The sequence below is a fragment of the Vombatus ursinus genome, unplaced genomic scaffold (assembly GCF_900497805.2).
Source record: "Vombatus ursinus unplaced genomic scaffold, bare-nosed wombat genome assembly UNPS02014768.1, whole genome shotgun sequence".
NCBI classification, from domain to species: Eukaryota; Metazoa; Chordata; class Mammalia; order Diprotodontia; family Vombatidae; genus Vombatus; species Vombatus ursinus.
Window position 1 is genome coordinate 26,429,862 of NW_020954546.1, and position 12,336 is coordinate 26,442,197.

The 12,336-nt window shown below is 52.6% G+C and overlaps 1 protein-coding gene across 4 annotated transcripts; it reads left to right on the forward strand.

The window, feature by feature from the left end:
• Positions 1-392: 392 nt before the first annotated feature.
• On the forward strand, positions 393-7,501 carry RAB34 (RAB34, member RAS oncogene family). 4 transcript variants are annotated; one of them, XM_027862373.1, is made up of 11 exons: positions 393-416; positions 2,284-2,359; positions 2,741-2,832; positions 4,663-4,731; positions 4,915-5,016; positions 5,532-5,596; positions 5,743-5,794; positions 6,023-6,104; positions 6,196-6,286; positions 6,684-6,791; positions 7,182-7,501. In XM_027862373.1, exons 2-11 carry the CDS (start codon positions 2,306-2,308, stop codon positions 7,247-7,249), a joined length of 783 nt encoding a protein of 260 aa, XP_027718174.1. In that variant the 5' UTR covers positions 393-416; positions 2,284-2,305; the 3' UTR covers positions 7,250-7,501. The 4 variants fall into 4 exon arrangements, with proteins under 4 accessions (XP_027718174.1, XP_027718172.1, XP_027718175.1 ...); XM_027862371.1 differs by lacking the exon at positions 393-416 and adding an exon at positions 932-1,081; XM_027862374.1 differs by lacking the exon at positions 393-416 and adding an exon at positions 932-1,081 and having other exon boundaries at positions 4,666-4,731.
• The last annotated feature ends 4,835 nt before the right edge of the window (positions 7,502-12,336 follow it).

Here is a 12,336-nt window from a genome sequence, read left to right on the forward strand (position 1 = left end):
TGTCAAAATGCTGGTGCAATGCTCCAATTCCTCCCAGGAATTCCAGGTCGTTCCTGTGAATCATTCTCCTCACATAACCTTCCCCACCATTTAGAGACCGGCTCATTCTAAGCCGGCCTTTCCCCCTCAGTCCCCTGGACACTGATTTCCCCCACTGTTGCTGCCCGGACTGCCTCCCAATTCCATCACTTTCCAGTACCGTAGGGCCTTGGAAAATTCCTTGGAAAATACTAGGAGTATAGCTCAGTACGTAGCGGGAGCCTTGCTTGGAAAGGGGGAGGGGGGGAGACAGGGGAAGGCGTATGCAAAGGAGTCATCTCCCCACACCTCCAGCTTCCTCAAAAAGAAGAGGAGCTGAGGGGCTGATCCGTGTACCGGCACCCCTCCGCTAAGTCCTTCTCTTCCCATGGAACCGGGTAATAAAGGGGAAACTTCTGTGTACCCTCCAGCCTTAGAGAGCTGTGTTTGGGGGGCCGAGGTGGGTGGTAGGTGGCGCGTGTCTTTTAAAGGACAGAGAGGAGGTGTAAGTTGTAAGTTGTTCAGACTCCAAAGAGTTCTTCTGTCATGGGCTCTGAGACATCATCCTGCTAAAAAGGGTGAGGGGGCTGAAGGTAAGAGTAGAGGTTAACATATGGAGAAGAGGGTATCATTATGCTAGGGTACGGAGCTGGCACACACACCCACACACACACACTCACACTCACTCACTCACACTCACTCACTCACTCACTCACTCACACCAAGGGTCATCGTAGCTGTTGGCTCGCATCACTGGCCCTGAGTCCCTAGTGGCTAAGGGTCAGGGGCCTGGCTGTACCCACCTCTCACCCCAGCCCCCAAAGAGGGGGAGGGGAGAGGCGTCTGGCGGACCGTGTGACTCACTGCCGGGGGAGTTGGAGGAGGAGGCGCCGCCCCTCGGCTCTGTGCCCCCTTCTCTCTCCTCCCTCCTTTCCTCCCTTTTCCCTCGTTCCCTCGTCCCCTCCTCCCCTCCCCGACCCGCCTGCCCTGGCAAGTTTCTTCAGTCTCCCTCAACAAAACGATCCCGGCCTAGCCCGTGGCCCAGCTCTCTCTTGGTAAGAAGGTAAGGGTCCCCACCGATCCACGTGGGGAATGGATACGTGGTCCGAGGGCACGACCCGCAGCTGGTTCTGGCGGGCCTGGCCTGGCCATGGGTGTATAGGTGTGGCCCAGTGTAGATGGGGAGCGGGCACGAAGGGGGATCAGCTCTAGGTGGCGGTGGACCCCGGGAGGTACCCTGACCCACGCGAGGAGATAGCGGTACGTGGGGTAGCCCAGTAGCCCCCTCAATGGAGCAGCCCGAGAATCCCAGAGTCCAGCCCAGGAGGGGTGGGGGTGGGGGGCGCCGCTCTGTTGCTGGAATTTCCGGGGATCGGGTTACAGAGCTGAGCACTGCGGAGATGGCTAGCAGCTCTCAACGTATCCAAGGAAAGAAAGTCCAGAATTCGGAAGCAGAGGACCTGGGTTCAAGTCCCGACTCTGACACTTATGTGACTTAGGCAAATCGCTTAACCTACCCCCAACCCCCGTCCAGCTTTTCTCATCTATAAAATGGGAAGGAATTGGACTAGATGACTTCTAATGTCCCCTCCAGCTACATCTGGGATTCTCCGACTTTGCCTCAGCTCCCTCCCTCTTGGGTGCCCACAACGACCTGGGGCGGCAGGGCTGCTCTCCTGGATTCTTCTGATCCTCGTGTGGCCATAGGCTCTTCCCCCATCCCAGGGTTTTTGAAAGTTCCCTCATGCTTGGATTTCACGGTCTCCGCCTTCTCCAGGAGTCAACAAGCATTTATCAAAACAGTACCTGCCCTGTTTCGGGCACTTGCTAGGTGTTGGGGATACCAAACCAAAAACTGAACCGGTCCCTGCCCTCAGGAAGCTTGCTTTCTAAGACGGTCTCCTTGTCATAGTAGGGTCCCCCCCCACAACCATGTGAGGGTGAGATCTCCTCCACCCTTGCATTTTGGAAGGGTCCTCCCCAAATCCCTGCTATGGTGGATTCTGTTTGGATCTCTAGGTTGAGAGGGTCTCTCCCACCGCTGTTAGGGTAGGTTCCCCGGGAACTCCGAGATTGTTGTCTTGGGGCTTCCCCCACCCCCAAGAATGAGGCTCCCTGTAGGCTAGACACGACTGGTGCACCGGACCAGGGGTCTGCGTGGGGAGGGGGGCGATGGCGAGACCCGAGGGGCTGCCTCGCCTGATCCCCGTTCCACCGGTCAGGCCCGCTTCCCAGACCTCCCTTCCCCCTCCACCATCTCTCTAGTCTGTAGCTCCTAGGAGAGAGGATGAACATCCTGGCTCCAGTGCGGAGGGACCGGGTCCTCGCCGAACTGCCCCAGGTGGGTACCCACAGACCCTCTCTGTCACCGCCCCTCCTGGCTTGGTCGGGTTACAGGCTGAACGTCGTACGGTGGGGGCGAGAGAGCTCCTGCCTCACCACTCTATTCTGGACCGGTGGAATTGGGAGTGTGTGGGAGGGGAGGGAAAGAAGATCGACCACTCCTTGGTTCCCCAGCTGTGTTATTACAGGTTGATCTATCCGGTGGGGCTGCCTCTGGAGCGAAGGTACCAGCCGGCCCGCCCCTGTGGCTCTCCATCGGCTGCTTCGGGGTGGTCCAGACTGGCTGCTCTGCGGGGGCGGGGCGGGACGGGGTGTGGTCCTCCTCGCAGCTTCTTCTCTCCCTCCCCATCCCCCTTCCCTCCCTCCACACCTCTTTCAGTGCCTGAGGAAAGAGGCTGCCCTGCACTCCAACCGAAACTTCCACCCTCGGGTCAGTGCTGCGTGTCAGGAGCAGAGGACCGGCACGGTGGGGTGAGTGATGGGCACTGAAGGAAGGGATGAGTGTGGAGGTCAGGAATGGGCACAGGGCCAAGGAGTGCAAGAAGGTCTGAGCACAATAGTGGGGGTGAACATAGTGCTAAGGGCTGGGCGTGAGGTCGGTGGTGATTCGAAAGGCGATGAAACAGGCCTAGGGTCTGAATCCAACAAAAGCATTGAACGTCCAACAAAAAGCTAGGTGGCAAAGTGGATAGAGCACCGTGTCTGGAGTCAGGAAGACCTGAGTTCAAATCTAGCCTCAGACATTTACTAGCTGTATGGCCTTGAGTGAGTCACTTAATCCCTGTTTGCCTCTGTTTCCTTAATTAAATGAAGATAAGAATAGCACTTAGCTCTCAGGGCTATTGTGAGGATCACTTGGAATAATTTTTGTAAAGCTGGGACTTGGATGCCAGGGAGGCCAGGAGGCAGAGATAAAGAGGGGGAGAGTTCCAGGTATGTGGGACAGCCAGTGACAATGGCCAAATGGGGGACATAGTGTGTCCTGTGCAGGGAACAGCCACCCTGAGTGGATCACTGTGTCACTGGATCACCGAGTGTGTGGCATTTGTGAGAGTGGGGTGGGTGGGTGAGGTGAATGGGATGATGGAGTAAGGTGTAAGAAGACTAGAAAGTTAGAGGGGAACAAGTTATAAGATTTTACAAGCCAAACAGAGGATTTGATATTTGATCTGGTAGGTGATAGAGAGCCACTGGAATTTATAGAATACGGGGATGACATGGTCAGGCCTACCCTTTGGGAAGATCACTTTGACAGTTAAGTGGAGGATGGACTGGAGGCAGGGAGACCAACCAGCAGGCTGTTGCGATACTCCAGATGGGAGGTGATGAGTGCTTGCATTACTAGGGTAGTGTCTGAGCACATCTCCATGCAAGAGACACCATGAACTTAGAAAGGATAGGACTGACGTGATTGGACATGGGCAGGTGAGAGAGGAGAGACATTGAGGATGACACCTACATTGCAAGCCTGTTTGAGGGAGAGGATAGTGTTGTCCTAGACGATCATAGGGAAGTGAGGAGGGGTTTTGGGGGAAAGATAATAAGAGTTCAGTTTTTGGACATGGGGAGTGTAAGATGTCTATGGGACCTCTGGTTTGAGATGTCCAATAGAGAGTTGGAGATGTGAGCATGGAGGTCAGGAGAGAGGTTAGGGCCAGACAAATAGATCTGAGGTTCATCGGCATAGAAATGGTCATTGAATCCACGGGAGTTACCATCATTAAATATCCGCTACAATCATAACAATACCACATATTACAAATCACTACCCACAGGCCAACATCCACAATCTTTCAGACACAGACATACATAGACTGAATTCTGACACACACGCTCAGACACATATGAAGATAAATTGTAGTACATGCAATTTTAATTTCTCACTAAAATTACCTCTGGTTGAGGAGTGACCTCATCTCGGCAATTATTGGGAAGGAAGGTGAATAATCCCAGAAGGGGACTGTGGGCCTGAAACTGTGTTACTTCAGGGAGTGTTACTGTGTACGTGTGGGGGTGATAAGAAGGGGTCAGTCCATTCATTGAGGCCTGTCCTCTGCCAAATCCCCTTCACCGTTCACTGTGCAAGCATCACCGCCTCCCCACCCTCCACCCCCAGCCTGGGCAGGGAGACCTGGGAGGCCTGGCTTCCATGATATGCTTGGCTTGGGCTCCAGCCATAAATTCCTTCTTCCCTCTGACCAGTTCCCCTCTCCCTTCCCCACCTTAGGAAATGGAGCGGACAAGTCTGTATCTGGAGGAGCAGGGAGTAGTGTTAGGTGCTAACCTGCTTCTTCCTCTCAGTAGGTTTAAGATCTCCAAGGTCATCGTTGTGGGGGACCTGTCTGTGGGGAAGACATGCCTCATTAACAGGTGAGAAGTGGGGGCAGCTGGGAGAATTAAGAATGAGTAGAGGGGTTGTATGAATGTGTGTGTGTGTGTGTGTGTGTGTGTGCACCCTACATGAGTGTAGGAGTGGAAGAGATTGGGGTGGGAAGAGGAGGCTGGGCTCTAAGCAAGACCTCACTTCCCCAGCTTTTTTCTCTTTCTTTTCAGGTTTTGCAAAGACACTTTTGACAAGAATTACAAGGCTACCATTGGGGTGGACTTCGAGATGGAGAGGTTTGAGGTGCTGGGAGTCCCCTTCAGCCTGCAGCTGTGAGTGCATTCTCCCCTCTCTGATGCTAAGGTGTCTGAAGCCCTTTCCCAGAAGCCCAGTCTGTCCTCCTCATAATAAGCAATGTAGACCAGCAACTTAGAGTCCAAAGTGACCCTGGAGGTCATCTGGCCCCCCAGAGCCTGATCCGGCCCCCCCAGTGCCTGATCTCCTCCTTCCTCATGCCTGCACCTACTTTCATGGCCCCTCATGACCCCGGTAACTCATTCATATCTCCTCATTCTACCTAACGCCCAAAATACCCACTTCATTGCACTCCTCAACTTATCTTCCTGTGTCCAATGCTCTGGACCCACCTCTCTATTTCCCCAGCACTCTGTACCCCTATCTCTGCATCCTCAGTGCTCTGTACCTGTCTCTCTCTCTCCCAGGGCCCCATGTAAGTCTCCCTTTGTCCCTGATGTCCTGAACCCACTTCCTGTGCCCTTAATGTCCTGTGCCCCACGCCCATCTAGCTCCTCAGTGCCCCATACCCATGCAGCATCCTCTCTCCCAGCTGGGACACTGCCGGTCAGGAGAGGTTCAAATGCATCGCTTCTACTTACTACCGTGGAGCCCAAGGTAAGGGGAGCCGTGCTCAAGATATGAGGTGTATTGGGGTGGGACACAGGTGTGGCCAGGGAGCTTGAATGGGTAGAACTCAGGGGGAGGAACACAGTCCTCCCTAATTTTTTTTTTTAACTGAACTGTTTATCTCCCTCCCCTAGCCATCATCATCGTGTTCAACCTGAATGATGTGGCCTCCTTGGAACATACCAAGTACAGTGCTGGGGGGAAGGGTGGAGAGGGAGGGGCTGGGATGGTAAGGAGAGGTAGGACAGGATCAGGGAGGGCCTAGGGGTCAGGGAGAAGGGTGGAAGGTGAGAGGGCTCTTAGTCAGTGAGGATCTGGAGGGTGGTCAGAGCAGTGAATGAATGAGCATGAGGAACAAGGTTGTGGGGATATGGGAGGGGGAGGGAAGGCTCACCTTTTCCTCCCTGGCACCAGACAGTGGCTGGCTGATGCACTGAAGGAGAATGACCCCTCCAACGTGCTTCTGTTCCTCGTGGGCTCCAAGAAGGACTTGAGTGTGAGTATGATGGAGCGAGGGGGATTCAGGATGCCAGGGACCTGGAGGTGGGGATTCTGGTCCCAAACCCTTGCTAATCTTCTCTTGTTAGACTCCGGCTCAGTATGTGTTGATGGAGAAGGATGCTGTCAAGATGGCCCAGGAAATGAAGGCCGAGTACTGGGCTGTCTCATCTCTCACAGGTGAGCTGTGGACACAGTGCCTTGCGCTGCAGCCATGTCTGCCTTGGGTCTCTGGATTCCCCCTTGGTCCCTGTGAGGTTCCCTGCAGCGCTCATCCGCCTCACTGCCCACCCTCCCATTCTGTGTCTGTCCTATCGGGTGACTCCCAGTGTCTGCCCTAGGGACCCCTGATGTCACCCTCCTCCTCCTCCCTCGGTGTGCGTCTGGCCCACACTCCACAAGCCTACCCGTACCTCCTTGCCCTCATCCTGTGCGGTGTCTTGTGCCCAACCATGGGGAGTCCTTATCGTCACCTGCTCCCCTTCCCCTGAATTCCTTACCATGACCAGCCCTCCCCTGGTTTCTGCTCTCCCTGGTACTATCGTGCCCATTTCTGAGTGCCTGCTTCCCATGCCAGGTGAGAATGTGCGTGAATTCTTCTTCCGGGTGGCAGCACTAACATTTGAGGCCAATGTGCTGGCTGAACTCGAGAAGACGGATGCCCGGCGGATAGGAGACATTATTCGTAAGTGCCTTGGACAGCTCCATTACCTCCCCTATTAATTAAAGGGCTGGTATATAGAATAGTATAATATAGTATAGTATAGTATGGTATAGTATAGTATAGTATAGTATAATATAATATAGTATAATATAGTATAGTATGGTATAATATAATATATGATATAATATAATACAATATAATATAATATGATGTAATATAATATAATATAGCATAGTATGGTATAATATAATATGACATGATATGATAATAATCTAGGTATATAATCTTATAGGCAGGATCTCTGAAGATGCCCCAAACTCTGAAAAACGCCTGCTGGGTGAGAGGGGAGGTGGAAGGGAGAGTCCTTCGGGACCCTGGCTTGCCAGACCTCATCCCCTTCTCCTCCCTTAGGGATCGGCAGCAATGACAGTAACCTCTACTTGACGACCGGCAAGAAGAGACGCAAGTGCTGCCAGTGAGCGTGCCGCCTCCAGCTCCTGGCACTGCCCATGGATGCCACACCTCTCCCCAGGGTTGGGCCCAAAGACGTTTGCACTGAACTGTTTTTCCAGACCAAAGAGCTCTTCTCATAAGGGCAGCAGGGAACTGCACCAGCCTAGGTGCCTTTCTTCCCCTCGGTACCACACCAAAGACTGGATCTCTCTCTTTTTTTTTAAGGCAATTGGGGTTAAGTGACTTGCCCAGGGTCACACAGCTAGTAAGTGTCAAGTGTTTGGTCCGAGGCCGCACTTGAACTCAGGTCCTCCTGACTTCAGGGCCGGTGCTCTATCCACTGCACCGCCTAGCTGCCCCCTGGATCTCTCTTTTTTAAGGTTCTCCATGGGGACATGGGGAAGATGACCGGGATGGTGGGGCAGAAAAGGAGGATCCCTAGAGCTCTGCTCTGTCTGTTGGGCCCCAGTGGGCACGGGGACCCACCTGCTGCCCCATCACGCTGTGCCTTATACAATAGTCTCACTTGTATGTGGTGCCCTGGGGGAGGGGGCGAATGAGGGAGTCACAAGACTGTGGAATCTGAGAGTTCTAGGGGATCTAAGGGACAAACTTGCCCCTTATTGGGGCTGGATAGGAGGGAACTGAGTGAGGTCACCAGGCAAACACTGAGTGCCTTGAAGGAGATAGCTGCCCTGTAGCCATCCTTGAAGTATGTGCCCGGACCTTGGCAATGACAGTGTTCTGAGCAGGCAGTCTCCTAGGGCGGTCTGGGTAGCATACGCAGTGCTGATTGGAGTGGGGTGTGGGGTACCGGAGGGGGAGCAGCTGTTCTCGATCTCATGCCAGCATCCCCTAAGGTGGAATAGGCAGCTGTCCATGAGGGGGGTTCTGAGGGGTCCTGTATATTAATCCCTGTCTCAGAATATCTCCCCAGATCCATGACTGATGCTGGAAACTCTACCATTAGGGAGCTATTCCTTTGGGTTAAGCTTTGCTGTGTCCCTGCTTTTCAAAAATTATCCTCCAAGGAATAATCAGTGAAGTCTTGAGTTCCTAGAAGAGTTTATCAAGTGGTGTTGTTTTTTGTTTGTTTGTTTTTTTGCTTTTTTTGATGAGGCAATAGGGGTTAAGTGACTTGCCCAGGGTCACACAGCTAGTAAGTGTCAAGCGTCTGAGTCCGGATTTGAATTCAGGTCCTCCTGACTCTGAGGCCGGAGCTCTATCCACCACACCAGCTAGCTGCCCCCAGGTGTTTGTTTTGCTGGAGATGTCTTGGAGATAGGGTCATGGATTTAGGTCCCATCCAGCCCAAACCTGTGACCCTGTCTCTCCTACACTAATAAAGGACTGTCCCTAGTCCTTGTTTCTAGGGTCATAGATATTATGTAAGATGGCTTTGGGTCCACTGCTTTGCTACCTTGATAGTTTTGCCCAGTGCCTTATGCACTCCCCCCACCCCCATCCACAAAGGCAGAAGTTGGCCAGCCTCATGCCTCTTATCACACCTGACTTCAGAATCTCAGAGCTAGAAAGGACCCTAGAGATCAGTCTCCCTACCCACCTGGCCTTATTTTATAGAGGAAGAGACAAGCCCAGAGGAGAAATGAGCTACCCAAGGTCATACTGAATCAGTGGCAAAGTGGCCAGACTAGAATCTGGCTCTCCTGATACCCCCAGTCCAGGAGTCTCTCCACCACAACATACAGCATCTAGTTCCAGTTCATTCCCCCAGCCTCAATGCCTTCATTTGGCCCTGCCTCCTCCCCATACATTACATCCTTAGTTCTGTTCCTCCCTATTACCTATGTATTTGTGTGGAATTTGTAGGACTTGACCCAGATTGAGTACTGGGGGCTCAGGAGGGACGCAAAGAGGATTTCCCTTACTTGGGTGGGGAGTTGGCCAGCCCATCCTGCTTTGGGGGGGCGGCGTGGGTTGGTGAAATACAGTTAAGCAAAACAAATGGACGCTCTGTGTCTGATGGAGCAAGCACTGTTCTGCACCTGTAGTCCACCACCTCTCTGCCCAGAGGAGGGGACTGTTTCCTTGCCATTCCCCTGGAATCAAAGAGTCAAGATTGGCCATTGTGCCCATCTGAGGTCTGATGTCCCTGGGTGTTTTATTTTATTGCATGTATCACTCTACGGTTTTCTGCTTTGCTCTGCATTGGTTCATACAGATCTAACCAAATGTCTCTTAATTTTGCATATTTATAGTTTCTTGTGATGCCAGAACTTCTGTTGCATCGATATACCCCAGTTTGTTTATTTGGCCATTCCCCAGTCCATGAGTACCCACTTTGTTTCCAGTTCTCCCATAAAGAGGCTGTTCTGAATATGGCAGCTCTATGTGCGGCCTGTCATGGATCTCCTTGGCCTATGGCATACGTAGTAGCGGGGTATCCCCTGGAGGGCGGGTCCAACCTTGTGCTGATGTTCACAGGGCAGAAAGTCATCAAGCCCAGATTTGGGTCCAGTTCTCTTGCCTCCCGGGCCAATTCTTTCCCCCGTGTCAGGCTTTCGCCTGTCCTGTAGGGGAAGGACTCCTCTCTCATTCCAATGTCTCGCTCTTCCCTGATGGGAAGCGTGGTACACAGTGGGAATCATGCTGGATCTGGGTTTGAATCCTGGCTTGGCCACTTTCTGTGTAACTTTGGACAAATTATGAACCTCTCGGCCTTGGCTTCCTTATCTGTAAATGACCTCGAAGAACCTCGTCATCTCTGCCTGTGATCCTATAAAGTCCCCATGTGTGTCTAACCTCAGTCCTTCTTGCTTAGTTTTTGTCTGTTTCCTCTTCCATCATTTCCTTTAATCTAACGCCGGATGCTCCAGGAGTTACACAATCTGCTGTCCCTTCCATCCATCCCAATATACACACATGATCCCTTTGGGAAGCTATCTGTTCACAGCCTATCCCTTCTCATAAAGTTTCAACTCCTGTCTCTGGAGTTTGAGGCCCTCCACAGTCTGACTCCAGTTTACATTTTAGCGGCACTAGACTTCTCTCTGTTCCCTCTTCTTGACCTCCTCACTCCTTTCCTTACCTTTACTACACTTGTTCCCCAGAGTTCTCCCCCATTCTGTCTGTTGGAGTCCCTCTAAGACCTGTTTCTAGTTCTGCCTCCTCCCATACCCCTGGTGAAAGTGATTTCTCATGGTGCCTTGCCTTGCCCTTCCCTTCATACTCCACTGCCTTCTGTATTATATACATTTGCAGACGTGTCTTTTTGTCCTTTTTTTGGTTGGGCAATGGGGTTAAGTGACTTGCCCAGGGTCACACAGTTAGTGCGTGTTATGTGTCTGAGGCCGGATTTGAACTCAGGTCCTTCTGACTCCAGGGCCGGTGCTGTATCCACTGCGCCACCTAGCTGCCCTCTTTCTATCCTTCTTAAATTAAGTTCCTTGAGAGTGGGTCCTGTGTTGTAGGATCCCAAGTACCTAACACAGTACTTTGCATACTACGGGTACTTAATAAATGTTTATTGGATCAAACGTTATGGGCCGTAGGGTCCATCAGCTCTGTGCTGGGTGTGTGGGGATGGGGAGCCCCTGGCAGTGGGCAGTGAAGCAGGGCACTGAACTGATCTATCAGCCCAATGGGGCTGCGCCTAGAACTAAGTCTTATTCCAGCATAGCAGGGGGTTGATGGGGATCAAGTACCCCAATCCACTGATGAAATTTCACAGGCCATAAAGGGGTGGGAAACAGATCAAGGTGAAGGTTCCCCCCCCTTATTTTTTTAAGGCAGTTGAGTTAAGTGACTTGCCCAGGGTCACACAGCTAGTGTCCAGTGCTTGGTCTGAGGCCGGATTTGAACTCGGGTCTCCTGACTTCAGGGCCCGTGCTCTATCCACAGCGCCACCTAGCTGCCCCAAGTTTTCCCCTTTTTAGACTTCGGTTTGTATTTCCAGGAGGTGAACTGCACACCTCCTCTTTTTACAACCTGTAATTTTATTCACATGTATGCTGGGCAGAGATCCCTAGACACAGCAGTAACACCAGGCGACCCCTCTTTTGGTGAGTGTGCATGGCCCTAAAGCACTTCTTCCATCCTGTGAGACCATGAGCTAATCTCTCCTTTCTGCAGATGCCTTGGTTTTATGCCCACCAAGAAACCAAGAAAGGTTCACAGGAAAGAGAAGGGCAAGGTCAGATCTGTGGTGATGCAGAAGCTCTGTCCAAGTCTTGGAACCCAAGGAGGAGGCCTCCATCAAATAAAGAATCTGGGGAGGATGTGGGGCTGCTGCGTGTGTGTGTGTGTGTGTGTGTGTGTGTGTGTGTGTGTGTGTGTGTGATAGAAAGGGGAAGAGGGTCATTTCTCTTCCCCTCCTGCCCCTCCTAGGTTCTTTTGAGCTACTTGAACTAATGAGGCCCCTTCAAGACCTCCTTCTATGCTAATTCCTTTGGGCTGGTGGTGTGAATGAGGCCTCTCCACCCACCCAGAGGGAAAAAAAGACCCTCCTCCCTTCTCAGCTCCCATGGGGAGGAGGGGAGGCTGGAAAGGAGTGCCATGTCAGTGGCCCAATGGGTTGTTTGCAGAGGGCTGGCAGGGGAACATCACCCCATTCCAGGCTGCCATGGCAACCAGGCAGGACCCACCCCCTTCTCACTCTTTGAAGGAGGAGGGGGTAGAGGTAACTGGCAGTCAGACTGGCCAGAGTAGGGGGTGGTAGTATTTAACTCCTTCTGGTCTTCCCTGTGGTCTGGTTGGGACTAGAGATGGGCTTGGACCAAGAAGAGGAAATTAAGTTGTATCACGTTCCCAGTGGCTTTGAAAGTCTGAATGAGAGGGATGGCATGGCAGTCCGCTCTTCCTCTGGTCCAGAGAGCGAGCAGAGACGAGCTGATGGGCAGCCTTCTTGTTCCTGTCCAGCCAACGCAGGTGTTAACCAGAGGCCGGAGGGCTTGGCCCAAACCTGGGCCAGCGTGATGGGGAATCTCCTTCTCCTTAGCCCATTTCCCAGACTACTTACTTCCTGACGCTTATCAGCCAAACTTGGCCCCTGTGCCTGAGAAGGAGAGAGGGGTCCCTGGTGCCGAGCTGTGGTGGGGGAAGAGACTGGGGTCGAAAGATCCAGGAAGATTTGAAACCTCTGGGAGAAAGGCAA

Coding starts and splice junctions, on each gene's coding strand:
- RAB34 (XM_027862373.1), top strand. CDS start 2,306: ATGAACATCCTGGCTCCAGTGCGGAGGGACCGGGTCCTCGCCGAACTG. Junction 4,732..4,914: donor AAGACATGCCTCATTAACAG/GTGAGAAGTGGG, acceptor CTTTCTTTTCAG/GTTTTGCAAAGACACTTTTG. Junction 6,792..7,181: donor GCGGATAGGAGACATTATTC/GTAAGTGCCTTG, acceptor CTCCTCCCTTAG/GGATCGGCAGCAATGACAGT.